General features: G+C 57.9%; 1 protein-coding gene across 1 annotated transcript in view; it reads left to right on the top strand.

The window, feature by feature from the left end:
* Positions 1-17,995, top strand: part of MEGF8 (multiple EGF like domains 8) — a 43,015-nt gene extending 25,020 nt beyond the window's left edge. Inside the window, exons 24-41 of the mRNA XM_024768361.1 lie at positions 36-283; positions 374-484; positions 643-761; positions 1,136-1,343; positions 1,874-2,054; positions 2,612-2,775; positions 3,554-3,698; positions 4,902-5,133; positions 6,300-6,423; positions 6,565-6,778; positions 6,933-7,147; positions 11,772-11,979; positions 12,174-12,333; positions 12,743-12,935; positions 13,418-13,588; positions 13,751-13,881; positions 14,381-14,513; positions 16,719-17,995. Of these exons, the coding sequence (XP_024624129.1) occupies positions 36-283; positions 374-484; positions 643-761; positions 1,136-1,343; positions 1,874-2,054; positions 2,612-2,775; positions 3,554-3,698; positions 4,902-5,133; positions 6,300-6,423; positions 6,565-6,778; positions 6,933-7,147; positions 11,772-11,979; positions 12,174-12,333; positions 12,743-12,935; positions 13,418-13,588; positions 13,751-13,881; positions 14,381-14,513; positions 16,719-17,972 (4,211 nt within the window). The 3' untranslated portion in view covers positions 17,973-17,995. The remainder of the gene's footprint in view (positions 1-35; positions 284-373; positions 485-642; positions 762-1,135; positions 1,344-1,873; positions 2,055-2,611; positions 2,776-3,553; positions 3,699-4,901; positions 5,134-6,299; positions 6,424-6,564; positions 6,779-6,932; positions 7,148-11,771; positions 11,980-12,173; positions 12,334-12,742; positions 12,936-13,417; positions 13,589-13,750; positions 13,882-14,380; positions 14,514-16,718) is intronic.
* Positions 17,996-18,001: the final 6 nt, after the last annotated feature.

The raw sequence follows: 18,001 nt of genomic DNA on the forward strand, positions 1-18,001 counted from the left end.
GGCCTTGTGACAAGCCTCTGGACTCTCTCCAACAGGGCTGCTGGTGCTGCACTGGGAGGCCAACGGCTCCTCGTCCTGGGGCTTCAATGCCTCCGTGGGCTCTGCACGCTGTGGGTCAGGGGGCCCCGGGAGTTGCCCTATCCCCCAGGAGTGTGTGCCCCAGGACGGGGCCGCAGATGCTGGACTCTGCCGATGTCCCCAGGGCTGGGCAGGCCCACACTGCCGCATGGCTCTGTGTCCTGAGAACTGTAATGCCCACAACGGGGCAGGGTCCTGTAACCAGGTACAGGTGAAAGAGGGCAAGCTGGGCGGGACAGGGAGCCGGGTGGGGGTAATCAGGGCTCCTCCCAAGCTTCCTTCTGCTGTTCCCCAGAGCCTGGGCGTGTGCATCTGTGCCGAGGGCTTCGGGGGCCCTGACTGTGCCACAAAGCTGGATGGTGGGCAGCTGGTCTGGGAGACCCTCATGGACAGCCGCCTCTCAGCCGTGAGTTGTGGATGCCCCTTGGCGGGGAGGTGCCATGCAGCCCGCCTCCTGGATTGTTCTCCCCATTCCACTCCCGAGACTACCCCCTAGACCCTAGACCCAGCCTGCCACTCTGTAATGCCCTCACCTGAGCCCTCACGTCTGCACCCCACCCACAGGACACAGCTAGCCGCTTCCTGCACCGCCTGGGGCACACTATGGTGGAGGGACCTGAGGCCACCTTGTGGATGTTTGGGGGCCTGGGTCTGCCCCAGGGGCTGCTGGGAAACCTGTACAGGTGAGGACTGCCCTGGGGAGGTAGGATGCCTGAATGAGAAAAGGTTACCTCAGGGGACACTGAGACGTCTCTGACATAAGAGTCCCCTCGGGGGGGTGCAGGATAACGTCTACAGGTGAAGGATACCCCAAAGGATGCTGGGACACTTGTCGCAGGAGGCTGACCTCAGGGACTGGGACACTTATTTGGGTGGTGCTACCCCAGGGGATGGTAAGGTGATTGTCATAGGAGGGTCACCTTAGGGGTTTGGGGATACCTGCCAAGTGGGGGGGGTGATCCCAGGGGTTGCTGGGATACCAGTGTGTAGGGGGGTCACCCAAGGGCATGCTGGTATGACTGTATAGTGAGGCTGCCTTTTTGCATCTTGGCCCCAGGTACTCAGTGAGCGAAAGGCGGTGGACACAGATGTTGGCAGGAGCTGAGGATGGGGGCCCAGGCCCCTCACCCCGCTCCTTCCATGCAGCTGCCTATGTGCCTGCTGGCCGTGGTGCCATGTACCTGTTGGGGGGGCTCACGGCTGGGGGCGTCGCCCGGGATTTCTGGGTCCTCAACCTCACCACCCTGCAGTGGCGGCAGGAGAAGGTGAGCATCTCTCCCCTCCCCTAGTCCCCACAACCAGGCTCTAGCAAAGGTGACCAGAGCAGCTTCTGCCAGCTTTGCCCCCAGAGGAAGAGGATTCCTCCCAGGGCTTCAGCACAAGCCCCAGAATTGAATTTCATTGGCCATTGTGGGTCACATTTCATTCCTGAGTCAATCCCTAGCCAAGGGGACGTGAGGCTCTGGTCTCCAGGCTGGGGCACAGCCCGCTGTGGAGCCGGTACAGTCAGCCCCATGCAGCCAGAGAGCAGAGGAGCAAGGGCTTCGCAAAGGGTCCCCAGGCTACTCCTACCTGAAGAAGTGACACTGAGCAGGCAGAGACAGCAAGAGGTCTGCTGCTCACCTGCCGGGACCACGGCTGGCGGGGAGGCCTGGGGTCTGACCCGCCCCAGGCAGCTCACAACCTCCTAAGTGGTTCAAGGGGAGTTCGGGGAGCTCTGAGCCTTGCTTCTACCCACAAGATGACCCCTGACCTCTGCCCCCCACCCCCGTGACCTCCACCCTTCATCCCCAAGGCCCCGCAGACCGTGGAGCTGCCAGCAGTTGCTGGTCACACCCTTACTGCCCGCCGAGGCCTGTCTCTGCTCCTGGTGGGTGGTTACTCCCCTGAAAATGGCTTCAACCAGCAGCTGCTTGAGTACCAGCTGGCAACCGGCACCTGGGTGTCCGGAGCCCAGAGTGGGACACCTCCCACAGGTGGGCCTGGGGACAGGGCGTGGCGGGGAGGGGGTGCTACGCTTTTGACTCCCAGCCATCCTCTCTGTCCACTCCTGTAGGCTGTGGTCACTGCCCCCCCCACCTGTTGTCTCCCTGTCTACCCCCATCACCCACCCACATTCTCAGGATGCTGCCTTTTGAGAAGTTCGGTTTACATACCCTTCCCACACTTCATGAGAAGCTGCCTACCTCCTGCCCAGTAGCAGTGGGTCACTGTTTCCCTCTTCTAGGTCCTAGATCAGTGCCCCTCAGGTATTTTCCTTTCTCTCTCTCTCCTTCTACATTCTTTAATCACCATCCGCAAGGTCATTCTGGTCACCTTGTCTCCCTCTCTTCTCTTTCCCAGAGTCTCTTTAATGGTTGTCCTTTAGAACCGAAGGGAGAAGGAGGGATTGAGAAAGGTTTCCAGGTCTCTGGCATCAGGGCCTGGTAGGGTGGTGTTGTGGTCATGAGAGGGGGAGCCCAGGAAGATGGGGAGCGTTCCTGATCACCAGCCCTTCCCCCAGCCTCTGTACTCACTAATCCTCCACTCCCAGGTCTATATGGTCATTCCGCTGTGTATCACGAGGCCACTGACTCCCTCTACGTGTTTGGGGGCTTCCGCTTCCACGTGGAGCTGGCGGCCCCGTCCCCTGAGCTCTACTCCCTGCACTGTCCTGACCGCACCTGGAGCCTGCTGGCCCCTTCTCAGGGGGCAAAGGTCAGGAAAAAAGGTCCAGACAGATGAGTGTAGGGGATAGGAGGGATGAGTGTAGGGGGTAGGAGGGAGGGCCCCCCCCTTCCCAGTGCCCCAGGGACTGGCTCAACCTTGGATTCCTACTCTGCCTCCTTTCCGGTACCCCAAGTCTCCCCTTCTTCTCTCTGTGACTTGGAGGTAAGAATCCTAGACCAGGAGGTCAGAGGCCTGGGTTCTGCCCCAGCTCTGCCACACTCTGGGCGTGGCCGTGACAGGTCCCTCCCCTTCCTGGCCTCTCCAGCTGTGAAAAGGGACACTGAGGCTCCTTGTGCTTCTGCCTTCAAGGCCAAAGGAGACAGTGGGAGAGCAGGAAACCCCGGGTATGCTGTTTAGAGACAATTGCATTTGCCATCCACAAACATATTCCCAAGCCCTTCTTGGGGCTGGACCGCAAGGGAGCTGGAAGTAAGAGCCCTAGCAGGATACGCCCCGGTCCAGCTGGCGAGGTCACCCAAGAAATGTGGGGCTCATCTCGAGCATCTGAGGCTGGGTTCCTGAGGAACAGCATGGGGTTTGGGGGTTCTGGGAGTTCAGGGAAAGGAGATGGCTGTGGAGACAGCTCTGAGGAATGAGGGAGGCTTCCCGGAGGAAGGAGGTGAGATTTGAGGAAGGTTAGGATTGGGTGGGCTGGTAGGGGCTGGGGCGTGGCGAGGTTTGGAGTGGCGGGTGGGCTGAGAGGGAGCACGAAGAGCGGGCGACCGTGGGCTCTGACAGCCCGTCCTGCCGTGTGTCTCCCCATCAGCCCCGCCCCCGACTTTTCCATGCCTCAGCCTTGCTAGGGGACACCATGGTGGTCCTCGGGGGGCGCTCGGACCCTGACGAGTTCAGCAGCGATGTTCTGCTCTACCAGGTCAACTGCAACACCTGGCTCCTGCCTGACCTCATCCGTAAGTCCGCCACTCTCCCTGGGAGGCCCCGGGACAACCAGGGGGAGCGCTGGCCCTGTCCTGCGACTCTCACTCATTAGGGGTCATTTGGGCCCCTTCAGGCCCACAAGCAAAGCTGTCCTCTCCACGTTATCTAAGCACCCACGGAGACACCCTCCTTTTTTTGTCTTAGAAAAGTTTTTAATTCTGTTTATGAAGTAATGATGGTCATTGTAGATAATTTGTAAAATAGGAAGGAAAAAATCCCTCATAATCCCATTCTCTAGAGGCAACGACTGTCATATGTGAGGGTGCTTCCTTCCAGTTCATAGGCTGGAAAGGGGTTGTATCTTGCCGTTTTATTTCATTTGACAGTCATCGTAAATGACTGACTGTGTGTGTGTGTCTCCGGGCCTGTCTCCTTTGCTTTTTGTTGCTTTCTCTGACCCTCTGTCTCTAACTCTCTTTCGCTCTTAATCTATTTTTTCCACTGATTCTTTTTTTTTTTTTGAGGATTTAAAAAAATGTAGGTGAAATTCACACAACACAATTAGTCATCATAAAACGAACAATTTAGCGACATTTAGTACCTTCACAGTGTGGTTCAGCCACCACCTTAGTCTTGTTCCACAACATTTTTTTTTTTTGGCCACGCTATGTGGCATTGTAGGACCTTAGTTCCCCGACCAGGGATTGAACCCACGCCCCCTGCATTGGAAGCGCAGAGTCTTAACAGTGAAGTCCCCGGGTTCCACAACATTTGTCTCTTTTTTTTTTTTTTGGCGGTACACGGGCCTCTCACCGCTGTGGCCTCTCCCGCTGCGGAGCACAGGCTCCGGACGCACAGGCTCAGCGGCCATGGCTCACGGGCCCAGCCGCTCTGCGGCATGTGGGATCCTCCCAGACCGGGGCACGAACCCGCGTCCCCTGCATCGGCAGGCGGACTCCCAACCACTGCACCACCAGGGAAGCCCATGTCTCTGTTCTTATTCCACTCTTTTCTGTTCCTTTTTTCTGTTTATGTGTCTCTCTCCCTCTCTTTCGTCTTGCTGTGTCTGATGCTCTTGTCTTATTTGGCCTTATCTGTCTTCTCTCTGTCTTTCGTTGTCTGTCTCTGCTCTCTTTAGACTGTCTCTCCTCTCAGCATCCCTCTCTGACTGGTACCTTTGTGTGAATCTCTTCCTCGAGTCTCCTGCTCTCTCTGAACTTTCTGTCTTTCCCCAGGCCCAGCCTCTGTGGGACCACCAATGGAGGAGTCTGTGGCCCACGCTGTGGCAGCGGTAGGGGGTCGCCTGTATATCTCAGGAGGCTTTGGGGGAGTGGCCCTGGGCCGCCTGCTGGCCCTGACCCTGCCCCCTGACCCCTGCCACCTGCTACCCTCGCCCGAAGCTTGTAACCAGTCTGGGGCCTGTACCTGGTGCCATGGGGCCTGCCTGTCCGGGGACCAGGCCCATAGGTAACCATGGAGACTGACAGCACTTGGCTGGGTGGGTGGTACTGGTGCCCTCCGAAGTGGGTTCTGTGCCAGGCCAGGCTTGTGGGGGAGGCCTCAGCAGGGTGTGTGTGGTCTGGTTAGGAGACCAACTCACATGGGAAAATGGGCAGCTTATCACAGGCAGGGGCAGGCTCGGGGACCTCACCGAGTGGGGAGCCCTGTTTGTGGGTTGGGGTTAGCTGAGTCTGAACTGGGCCCTAAATGACCAGTCAAGTTTAGACCATGAGGGTTCAGAAGCGGGGCTGTATCTGGTGTATTTTAGAAACCATCTGAGCTGGGGAAGAATGAGATTGGAAAGGTGGGTGGGTCAGCTCAGAAAGGGCTTCCGGTGCCTGGCTGAACTGCGCTCCGTCCAGCTCCAAGACTCCTTGTCTGGAGTTTGGGAATCCAAACATACCAGGAGGCTGAAGGCGCTGTCCTAGGTTTAGCACAAACTTAACTTGACCGCGCAGTTATCCTGTACTGGTGTGAGGCTACTAACGTGGTATGAGGGTACTAACGGGCTTTATTTTGTCCCATTAAGTGTGTCACCATGTTTACTACAGAATATTAAAGGGTTTGATTTTTAGGGTGCTCCCCCAGACTCTGCTAGGGGTATTATGTAACAGCGGGTACACCCACTGCTTTTCTGAAACCTGGAAAGTTCTGAAACAGGTGTGCCTTCAAGGATTTTGAGTGAGGGATTATGGCCCTCCACTGTGGGTGATGGGGAGCCACAGAAGGTTTAAGCAGGAGAGGGCAGGGGCAGGCTTGTGAAGGAGGGGGTGGTGAGGGGAGGCTGCAGGTGGAGGCCTGGATGGGGGAGGCTTGAACTGGGCGGGGGCTGCAGGGGTGGAGGAGGAGGGGATGGTCAGAGAAGAATTCAGGAGGCAGAGGCTTCGGTGGCTGGAGGGCCAACAGGCCATGGGATGTCGTCCAGTGTCTCTTGCCTGGGTGATAGGTGGACGTGGGACCATCACCAAGTGAGTTGGGGAGGAGCAGGTTTGGGAGGCCTGTGCTGAGAGCACTTGGGGATGCATATGTGGGACCTGCAGGACGGTGTCCACGAGGCACCAGGAAGAGGCGAGGGTGAGGAGGAAGGGTGGGGCCTGGCTGAATGTGATGAGCCAGACCTCATGTCTCCCCAGGCTGGGCTGTGGTGGTCCCCCCTGCTCTCCAATGCCCCACTCCCCCGAGGAATGTCGACGTCTGCGGACCTGTAGTGAGTGCCTGGCCCGCCATCCCCGGACCCTGCAGCCTGGAGATGGAGAGGTGAATGATGGGGGTGGGGGTGGGAAGGGGGCGTGGCTCAGGCACCACTGAGCTCTTCAGCTGGGATTGGGTGGCAAGACCTGAGGCTGGAGGGATGCTGGGGGCCCTGACAACCCCGCTGAGCCTGTATCCCCCCGCCAGGCATCTGCCCCCCGCTGTAAGTGGTGTACCAACTGCCCTGAGGGTGCCTGCATCGGGCGCAATGGGTCCTGCACCTCGGAGAATGACTGTCGCATCAACCAGCGAGAGGTCTTCTGGGCTGGGAACTGCTCGGAGGCCGTGTGTGGGGCGGCCGACTGCAAGCATTGCACAAGGGAGGGCAAGTGCATGTGGACGCGGCAGTTCAAGAGGACTGGTGAGCGCTGAGGCTTGCTCCCCGAGAGGAGAGTTTGGGGGCCTGGATTCCTGCTCCAAGGACGCAAGGGGCTCAGGGGCCTGGTTTGAGGGAGGAGGAGGGGAGGGGGCTGGGGGCCCGGACCTGCTTCTAATCCGTGTGCCCCCAACCCCAGGGGAGACCCGCCGCATCCTCTCGGTGCAGCCCACCTATGACTGGACGTGCTTCAGCCACTCTCTGCTGAACGTGTCCCCGATGCCGGTGGAATCATCGCCCCCCCTGCCCTGCCCCACTCCCTGTCACCTCCTGCCCAACTGCACCTCCTGCCTGGATTCCAAGGGTGCAGACGGGGGCTGGCAGCACTGTATCTGGAGCAGCAGCCTCCAACAGGTACTGACTGCCCCCAGCGGGGTGTGCTGTGGCCCTCCTCCCTGCTGCACACTGACCTTTCTCCAACCCCGTCGCCGCTGTCCTACGTCTGCCTCCATTTCCTTAGGGCTGGTCCCACCGTCACACTTTCTCTTTCTTCCCACTTTCTCTTCTCTCGCCCCTTCCAACATCTCTTTCTTCCCTCTTTGCCTTGTTCTTGTTGTTGGGTTTTTTTTTGGTTTTTTTTTTTTTTGGCTACGTCGCACGGCTTGGGGGATCTTAATTCCCTGATCAGAGATCGAACCCGCGCCCCCAGTGGAAGCGTGGAGTCTTAACCACTGGACCACCAGGGAAGTCCCTCTCCTTGCCTTGTGAGTCTCCCCGTCATGTCCCAGCACCCCCTTCCTGACTCCTCAGCCCTGGTGTCTCTCCAACTCTCAATTAAGCTCTCCTCGCCCCATCCTTCCCATGACTCAATACCATCTCCCTTCTCCCTCCCACACCTTTCCACTTTCCTCCTCCATCTCTTTCTCTCTCTACTTTTAGAAGTTTTGGTTGTAAGATACAGAAACCCACTCGAGCTGGTGTTATTATAAGGAACCGGGGGTATTTGATGTCTGAAGGTAGGAAGTACTGTTGCTTCATCCTTCTTGGGCCGCCTGGTCTCTGATCTCAGCTGTTTTCTGCACATCTCCATCCTCTGGTTTCTCTCGGCTTGATCATCAACACACACCACCTCAACTGGCAGACCTTGACCCTTGGCTGCGTTGGGTCTTAGTTGCGGCCTGCGGGCTCTTTGTTGCGGCATGCAGGCTTCTCTGTAGTTGTGGCACACGGGCTCAGTAATTGCGGCACGCAGGCTTAGTTGCCCCACGGCATGTGGGATCTTAGTTCCCCGACCAGGGGTCGAACCCGCGTCCCCTGCATTGGAAGGCGGATGCTTAACCACTGGACCACCAGGGGAGTCGCTATGTGACTTTCTAATTCCAGAGACCACAGTCATCTCTGTGTTCTTCTGTTAGTTCACATTCTCAGGGAAGACTTCAGCTCAGCTCACGAGTCAGATGTCCAGCCGTGGTCCAGTGAGGTGTGGCCAGGGAAGGGAAGGAGCACTGCTTCTGACACAGCCATTCAGACCCACCCCTCATCTATGGCTATGGTCTAGAGAGATGATTCTTGAACATGGGCATGGTCTGGGGAGGTACAGTCTATCCCTTGGCTGCCCAGTGCGTGCTGTCTCATAAGGTCCATTCCAAAGACGCCTCTGGGGGGAATTCCCTGGTGGTCCAGTGGTTAGGACTCCGCACTTTCACTGCCGAGGGCCCGGCTTCAATTCCTGGTCAGGGAACTAAGATCCCACAAGTCGTGCGGTACGGCTGAAAAACAAAACAAAACAAAAAAACCAAAGATGCCTCTGCCTGGCATGATTTAGCTGTCCCAGTGGCAGACACAGGCAGTCAGCCCCAGCCCCACCCCAGCAGGAGATAAGAAAGCTTCAGCTACTGCTGTCATATCCAGAAACAGTGTCACTGGGCCAGAGTTGTGAGTCTGTCTACTCCTCATTCATCTTTTTTTTTTTTTTTGCTCTCCGCAGGCCTCTCACTATTGCGGCCTCTCCCGTTGCGGAGCACAGGCTCCGGACGCGCAGGCTCAGCGGCCATGGCTCACGGGCCCAGCCGCTCCGCGGCATGTGGGATCTTCCCAGACCGGGGCACGAACCCGTGTCCCCTGCATCGGCAGGCGGACTCTCAACCACTGCGCCACCAGGGAAGCCCTACTCCTCATTCATCTTTATTTTGCAAGATTGTGCAAGACCCAACTGAGGTGTGATTACTCACCACCTCACAACCCAAGAGCCTACACGAGTCTTTGGTAAAATAGGAGTGCTGTCAACAGACCCTGTCTGGGGCGTTTTCCAACACCAACAACCAATTCTCCAGTTCTCTGGACGACGCCAACTATGTGTTCAACAATTCAGTTAATTTCTGACACTATCCACCTGAAATCAGAGTCAGATCCCACAGGTTAAAGTGTTCAGTTCCACAAGACTGCTCCCCCTTCAGATGGCAGTCACAAATCCAGGCTAACTGGCTGCACATTGGGGGTTCCCACCATCCCCTCTGCAGGGTTGATAATGTGCTAGAATGGCTCACAGAGCTCAGAGAAACATTTACTTACTCACACTGGTTTATTATAAAGGGTACAGCTCAGGAAGAGCCAAATAGAAGAGGTAAATCGGCAAGGCATGCAGTTTCCATGCCTTCACTGGACATGCCGCCCTCCCAGAGGATGCACTCATCAACCTGGAAGCTCTCTGGATTGCATTGTTGTTGTTCTTTTTTTTTTTTTGGCCGTGCCGTGCGGCTTACGGGAGCTTAGTCCCCCGTAAGGGCAGGGATTGAACCCCAGCCCACAGCAGTGAAAGCACAGAGTCCTAACCACTGGACTGCCAGGGAAGTCCCCTGAATCTCATGGTTCAAGTGTTTTTATAGAGCTCAATCTCTCCCCTGACCCCCGGTGGGTGAGTGGGGCTCTAATCACTTGGTTTTTCGGCTGATTCCCCTAAGTCACCCCGTAAGCATAAACTCAGGTGTAAAAGGGGTCCATTATGAACAGCAAAAGACATCCCCACCGCTCAGGAACCCCTGTGTGTTTTAGTAGCTCAGTACCAGGAACCGGGGACAAAGCACAGATACATTTTTGTGTCATGCCACACCGTCCCATAGGAAGGGCGTCCAAGTTAGATGGGAGAATGTATGTAGAGCGTGGAGCCCGGCCTGCTATTCAGTAAAAACTCAGTAACATCCCCACGTTCCACCCACTGGGAGGATTCCCAGTCTCCGCTGTCTGGGTCACACCAAGAGGGTCAGTGCAGCGGCTGGGAGTGGGGGGTGCTCCCCGTGGGGCTCTCAGCGTGGCTGCAAGGGCAGAGGTCCCCTGCGGTGGCACCTCTAACAAGCAGAGGCCTCTCGTCCTCAAGCCTGGGGTCCTTCTGGTGATACATGTCCTCCCTAAATATTATTGAGATTTCCATTATTTGTTTCTATTGGGATCCCAGGGACTGGAAGGCAACACCAGAGAGCCTGCAGGCAGCTCAGGAGGTGTGAGGCGGGAGGGAGTGGTGGGGCGGCTGAATGGAGAGCGTGGAGCTGATGCTGCATGGGAACGTCAGAGGGCTGCTGCCAGATCTTCTGATTTCTGGGAAAATCAGTTAAAACTGTTGGCTCAGGTGTTTTAAAAACACAGATCAATCATAACAGGTGCGCAGACCAGACCTGTTGTGATTTCGCTCAAGGGCAGCCTTATTTTAACAGTCAGGCATTGTTCTTCTAAATGCCTTTGGCCTCAGAGCCTGGGGCAGACAACAAGGTGCTCCCTTCCCTGGCTGGCTGGCTGGCTGGCTGGCTTCTTCCCTCCTTCCCTTTCTCCTTTTACCAAATTCTTCATTGAGCAGCTTCCTTGTGCCGGGCACTTTGCTAGGCTGTGGGCATATGTCAGCAGATGAACTAGGATCCTGCATCTCTTCCAGGAACACAGGAAATGCAGTTTATGGTATTGGGCAGCATCACATTTGGCCACTAGGGGGGGTCCCAGCAGAAAGTGCTGAGCAGGCCGGAGCCTCGGGCGTCTCTTGGCCCCCGTCCAGATTGCCCGTCTGTTTGTCAAGGGGTGCACTAAATTCAGATCTGGAAGCCTAACCTGGAGGAGAATTTGGCTTTGGCAGTTCAGCCAGTCTCGGCTCATCACCGGCGTAACCCATAGGGACTCAGAGCTCCGGCCACAGCTATCAGGGTTTTCTATTTCAGGACTGCATGGTTGCTTTGTTTCTTCCTAAGTGCTTCCAGACAGCCAGCCTAGACTAATCTCTTTCCTCTTATACTTTACTGAAGGCCCAAGCCGTAAATAAAATGCTCTCATCCACTGAGGTAAGTTTCCAGGAGTGTGAACCTCGTTGAGCACCGTGTCTGGGTCCCAGGACACGATAAGTGATGGTGTGTGAGCTGCTGAGTCCTGACCACGGACTCCTCAACTTCCCAGCCAAGGGCGGGCGGATCCTGTTGCCCCAGCAGCTGGGTCCATGTTCTAAGAGGCCGTGGCTGGCAACCCCCCTCCTGATGCTTGTTTCTTTTTCCACCTGGGATCATTGCTGTTCTTTGATTGTAAGGAACAGCTGCATGCCAAGCCAGGTGGGTAAAGGGGCTCGTTATACCAGCACGGTGGTGCCTCTTGTAACCCAGGTGGAAAGCGCAGCCAGGCCCTACCAGGGACTGGAGGTGGAGCCTGGAAAGCTGCCTGTCTCCCTGTCTTTGGGGTGTGTGACTCTCATCTATGCTTCCTTCTGTCTCTGCTCTTTTCTTGCCTCTCTCTGTTCTCTTCATTTGCTGTCATTTGTTCATCCAAACGGCCCAGCCAGCCCTAGTCTACACCATCTAGTTTCAAGGATGTCCCTAGCCTGACGTCTGGTCTGAACTTCTAGTTACAAATGCCGAGGAGGGAGAATGTGATGACCCCAGCTGATGTCCATTTTGGTCCACCCGGTTGTGGCCAGCAGGGGTGAGATCTCTGAGAAGAGGGTGCAATCCAGGAAGATACCCAGGAGGTGTTTGTTTGATCTTCTTTCTCTGCCATTTCCCCTCCCCTGTAGTGTCTGAGCCCCTCCTACCTGCCCCTGCGATGTATGGCTGGAGGCTGTGGGCGGCTGCTCCGAGGACCCGAGAGCTGCTCCCTGGGCTGTGCTCAGGCAACACAGTGCGCCCTGTGCCTGCGGCGGCCCCACTGTGGCTGGTGTGCCTGGGGGGGCCAGGATGGGGGTGGCCGCTGCCTGGAGGGTGGACTCAGCGGCCCCCGCGATGGTGAGACGGGTTTTCGGATGGGGTGAGTGGGGCTGGCTCCTGTCTGCGTTCTGACGTGGGGTTGGTTCAGAGAACGTGGAGGGCTGCTGGGGGCTCTCACAGGTGGCGCTCAGGGGAAGGGGGGAGCAAGGGCCTGGGTGGCTGGGCGAGTGGTTCAGAGGCCTCCACGGTGAAGCCCTGTATCCTCGTGCCAGGGCTGACATGTGGGCGACCTGGGGCCTCCTGGGCCTTCCTGTCCTGTCCCCCTGAGAACGAGTGTGCAAACGGGCACCACGACTGCAACGAAACACAGAACTGCCATGACCGGCCCCACGGTTACGAGTGCAGCTGCAAGACGGGCTACACCATGGACAAGTGAGGCTACAGGCCAGACGCGGGGGCTTGGGTGGGGTTGAGGGGAGCAGGGCCAGGCAGACCGTGGGGTGGGAGAGTCCGTGGGGAGCGGTAGACGACGGGGCATGGATCAAAGTGGGACGCAAGAAAACATAGTCCAAGGTGTGGAGGAGGGTGTGAGGGCGGGGGCTAGGTCGTGGAGGGCAAGGTTGGTCAGTTAGGGAAGGGGGTCATCGCCCCTGGAGGAGGTGCTGGGCTGGACCCGGGGCAGGGGAGTGATGCAGCGGACTGGGGGGTGGACTAGTTGCGAAGAGGGTGGGCTGGCCGGTGGTGGCCTCAGAGGCGCAGTGAGGACCGTGCTGAGGGCTGGGTGTGCCTTTGGGAGGGAGCGGCCCGCTACCCTGCGCTGACTCCTGCCCCACCCCTGCAGCGTGACGGGGCTGTGCCGCCCCGTGTGCGCCCAGGGCTGCGTGAACGGCTCATGCGTGGAGCCCGACCACTGCCGCTGCCACTTCGGCTTTGTCGGCCACAACTGCTCCACGGAGTGTCGCTGCAACCGCCACAGCGAGTGCGCCGGTGTGGGGGCCCGCGACCACTGCCTGCTCTGCCACAATCACACCAAGGTGTCCGTCCGGGACCTCAGACCCTCGCCCCGGGCCTCTGTGCCTTCAGCCTACACTCAGGCATCTTGAGCCTCCTTCCAAGCCCCAGTGAGCTAGGCACAGGGAGGAGGGGGCCTAGCCCTATCCCAAGGAAGTACGAGAGGACCCCGGGGACACCATCTGGGTCTGTACCACAGAGGGGCCGCCCTGGATAGCGGGACAGAATTACTACTGGACCAGGGAGGGGGATCCCGTGGAGGAGCATCTGGGATCCTGTGGGGAAGGGCTTTCTGAGTGCAACACTGGGGCTGAAGGGGAGTGAAACCCCATCACTGGAGGTGTGCAAGTGAAGGCAGAGGGCTCAATGGCAGATGGGCTGGGACTGTCCAAGCCAAATGCCTGAGCTGTTGCTGCCCTCCCCTGGTGCTCTCAGAACCTTCCCCCAACTCTCACACCCACTGTGACTCTTCACCCCCTCTGACCGCCCTGTCCCTGGTTTCCAGGGCAGCCACTGTGAGCAGTGCCTCCCCCTGTTCGTGGGTTCAGCCGTGGGGGGCGGGACCTGCCGGCCCTGCCACGCCTTTTGTCGGGGCAACAGCCAGGTCTGCGTCTCCAGGAAGGAGCTTGAAATGGCCAGGAGGGAGCCGGAGAAGTACTCGCTGGATCCAGATGAGGTGAAAGAGGCTGGGGTCCTGAACTCCTGGGTCTGAAGGAGGAGGGGGCTGGGGGCTCCTAGTCTGAGGGAGGAGGAGGCTGCTGGGCTCTGGACTCCTGGCTCTGAGGGAGGAGGGGCTGGTCCATGCATTTTTGTGATCACCCTGTCCTTCCTTGGCCAGATCGAAAACTGGGTGACAGAGGGTCCTAGTGAAGACGAGGCTGTGTGTGTGAACTGCCACAATAATAGCTATGGGGACAAATGTGAGAGCTGCCTCCATGGCTACTTCCTCCTCGACGGGAAGTGCACCAAGTAAGTGGAAGGGGGGCCAGGAACCCTTGCCCCGCTCAGTAGGAACAGCTCTGGGAGCCAGGCTCCTCTCCCCAGTCCTCTGCCCTCAGTCAGGAAAGGCTGAGATCCCCTGAGGCAGGGGTTGGGGGCAAAGAACTAGACTCAGGTGGGAGACCCTCTCCCTCAGGCCAGTGCTGAAACGCAGGTTACCGAGCAGCCCTGGTGGAGACTCTTGGGCAAAGAGAGAGAGAGGGCCCTGAGGGAGAGGCCTCAAGACAGCCTCCCCATTCCACCCCCTTCCTTCTGAATGGTCAGTAAGCCCTGGAGTTCGTCCATCCTGGGTTCTAATCCTGACTCTGCCACTTACCAACACTGTGGCCTTGGGGTAAACGGCTTGACCTCTGTGAGCCTCAGTTTCCTCTTCTGGCCTCATGGGTTGGAGCTCACGTTTACAGCATCCAGCCTGGGCCCCTGTAGGTCGTGGGGGCTCTATAACCCCTGTCTTCTTCCCTCTCTTCAGATGTCAGTGTAATGGCCATGCAGACACATGTAACGAGCAGGACGGGACAGGCTGCCCGTGTCAGAACAACACAGAGACGGGCACGTGCCAGGGCAGCTCCCCCAGTGACCGCCGAGACTGCTACAAATACCAGGTGCGGCTGGAAAAGCAAGTTATGGGCCAAGGGCCCCATGCCCAGAAGAGGTCAGGGCTGGGATGAGGTAGCCTGGCCCAGGCAGGACTGACAGTGTGGTTCCGATATCAGTGGGTCATGGGGATCAAGGTCGACTTGATAGATTGTTCCTGAGCCCTAGTCAGTTTCAGGACCCGGGCGGTGTTGCTGGGATCTCAGAAATGAGCCTCTTGTGGGTGGTGGAGGTGAGGAGACGGACTCCAGTACGGATGGTCACAACTTAAAGATTGCAGATGCCAGAAAACTCATCTCGTAGTAGCTTAAGCAAAAAAGAAAATGTGTTGGCTCTTAGAACTGAGGTCTGGAGTCCACTTGAGGAATGGGCAGATCCGGGTGCTCACACAGTGCAGTCAGGAGCCCTTCTTTCCCTGGGTCTTGACTCTGCTCTCCTCTGGGTTGGCTTCATTCTCAGGCAAGTTTTCGCTCAAGTGGTGGCCCTCACCTGATCACTTGGGGCCAGTAGGGGATCTCATATTATTACTAATACCCATATGCAAATTCCCCTTGAGTCCATATCCCCTTTCTTCAGCTGGGGGGCTCCTGGAGCCCCTGTACTGACTGCCTGGTTGGTTACTGTGTTGCAGGCTCACCTCCCACAGAGGGGATATTCCATGTTCCTTCCTTGGAGTACAGCTCCTACCACCCCACCCACCTACCTTCTCTCTAGTTCCAGAAGGAAGAGAGAATCCCTTGCTCGCCTCAGTCTCCGTACCCATCTATTGGCAAAGATGCGACTACGCCCCAAATGGCGACAGAGCTTCACAAGCCTTACCCCTAACATTTCCATCCAAGACCAGAATTTTTGCTTTCTTTCTTTCTTTTTTTTTTTTTTTCAGCTTTGCCGTGCGGCATGCGTGATCTTAGTTCCCCAAGCAGGGATCAAATCCGTGCCCCTTGCATTAGGAGCGCAGAGTCTTAACCACTGGACCGCCAGGGAAGTCCCCAGAATTTTTGCTTGCTTGATGCATAATCAGAAGGCCCATTGGTCTTTGTCAAAACAGACAGCTTCAGAGCTTAATTCAGACCTCCTCCTCCAGCAGCTCTGCTGGTAGCTCTTGAAACAGCAGTTTCTTTGCCTTCTGATGATAGCAGTAGTGGTTAGTATGTAAGGAGTGCCTGCCATAGATACAGTGGAGACAGCACAGACACGGAAGGCTCATGAAGGCTGTGCTAGGGCCTCGGTGAGCTGTGGGCATAAGAGCCAAAGGAGGCTCAGAGACTTGTCCCAGGTCAGACAGCTGGCTGGGTTTGGAGCTTGGACTGACCCTGGTCAATCCCAGAGGTTGAGTGGTTTCCACTGGACTACAGGAATCAAAATAGCTGTTATCCAGCCAACTCATTCACTCAACACCTATTTACTGAGCACCTAATATATGCCAGGCACTATGCAAAGCATTGGGACACAGTAGGGAACAAAACAGGCAAAAATGTTCTGTCCTCAGAGAATTCATGGAGGAGTCTAGCAACCAACAAATGAATATGTCAGACATGTAGTGTGTTAGTGATGAGCAGTAAGGAGGGAAATTAAGCAGAAAGGAGGGCTAGGAAATGTTGGGAGCGGAAATGGTAGATACAGTGGCCAAGGAAGGCCTCAGTGAGAATGTGACACTTGAGTAAAGACATTCAAACGTGGGGGGGGTGGTGCGGGGCAGGCAGGAGAGCGATCCAAGCAGAGGCTCAACCAGTGCAAAGGCACTGAGGCAGGACCTACCCAATATAGTCCAGAAACAGCAAGGCTAGCAGGCAAGGCTGGCTGGGCCTGTGATTTCAGTAGTGTTTGCTATCTGTGTACAGAGGAAGAATCTCCAGTTCAGCAAGGTTAAGTCACTATTCCAAGGCCACACAGCTAGTGAGGAGGTAGAGCCAGGATTCAACAGAGCTCTTCATTGCTGTGCCTCAGAGTTCCAGAGGGCTTGCCACTAGGGTGCTGTGGTCACTGGGGTGACACCAGGAACAGCAGTGCTGGAGTGTAGGATGCTGTTAGTGTCCACACTGTGTCAGGGAAATCCAGGGGGGTCACAAGGAAGCTGCTGGGACACTGTGGAAACCCAGGGCAGGGGTTACTGGGCTACTTACCAGTAGGTACAAATGTCAGTCCTCCTTGGAGGAGGGCTGGACCCTGAGTTCAGCTCTGATGGCCGCTTCCACTCCCTCCCCTGCCCGCAGTGTGCCAAGTGCCGGGAGTCATTCCACGGGAGCCCGCTGGGTGGCCAGCAGTGCTACCGCCTCATCTCCGTGGAGCAGGAGTACTGCCTGGACCCCACGTCCCAGACCAACTGTTTCCACGAGCCGAAGCGCCGCGCTCTGGGCCCCGGCCGCACTGTCCTCTTTGGCGTGCAGCCCAAGTTCACCAATGTGGACATCCGCCTGACGCTGGACGTGACCTTTGGCGCCGTGGACCTCTACGTCTCCACCTCCTATGACACCTTTGTGGTCCGTGTGGCCCCCGACACTGGCGTCCACACCGTACACATCCAGCCGCCACCGCCTCCCCCAGCCCCCCCACCCCCTGCTGACGGTGGGCCCCGGGGGGCTGGGGATCTGGGGGGACCTGGGGCTGGAGGTGGGCCGGCCACCCCAGCGGAGCCACGAGTGCGGGAGGTGTGGCCACGGGGCCTGATCACCTACGTGACGGTGACAGAGCCATCCGTGGTGCTGGTGGTCCGTGGCGTGCGGGACCGGCTGGTCATCACCTACCCGCACGAGCACCACACCCTCAAGTCCAGCCGTTTCTACCTGCTCCTGCTGGGCGTGGGAGACCCAAGTGGGCCCAGTGCTAATGGCTCGGCCGACTCGCAGGGCCTGCTCTTCTTCCGGCAGGACCAGGCCCACATCGACCTGTTTGTCTTCTTCTCCGTCTTCTTCTCCTGCTTCTTCCTCTTCCTCTCACTCTGCGTGCTGCTCTGGAAGGCCAAGCAGGCCCTGGATCAGCGGCAGGAGCAGCGCCGGCACCTGCAAGAAATGACCAAGATGGCCAGCCGCCCCTTCGCCAAGGTCACCGTCTGCTTCCCACCCGACCCTGCTGCCCCGGCCCCCGCCTGGAAGCCAGCCGGGCTCCCGCCACCCGCCTTCCGCCGCTCTGAGCCCTTCTTGGCACCCTTGCTGCTGACGGGGGCTGGCGGGCCCTGGGGACCCGTGGGAGGGAGCTGCTGCCCACCAACCATCCCTGCCACCACTGCTGGCCTGCGGGCCGGGCCTATCACCCTCGAGCCCACTGAAGATGGCATGGCCGGCGTGGCCACCCTGTTGCTCCAGCTGCCTGGCGGGCCCCACGCACCCAACGGCGCGTGCCTGGGGTCAGCCCTTGTCACTCTGCGGCACAGGCTGCATGAGTACTGTGGGGGGGGCGGGGGGCACGGGGCTGGTGCAGGCCGGAAGGGGCTGCTGAGCCAGGACAACCTCACCAGCATGTCTCTCTGACCCGTGGTGGGAGCCTCACCCACAGCAGT

The sequence above is a fragment of the Neophocaena asiaeorientalis genome, unplaced genomic scaffold (genome assembly GCF_003031525.2).
Source record: "Neophocaena asiaeorientalis asiaeorientalis breed wild unplaced genomic scaffold, Neophocaena_asiaeorientalis_V1.1 scaffold629, whole genome shotgun sequence".
Taxonomy (NCBI): Eukaryota; Metazoa; Chordata; class Mammalia; order Artiodactyla; family Phocoenidae; genus Neophocaena; species Neophocaena asiaeorientalis.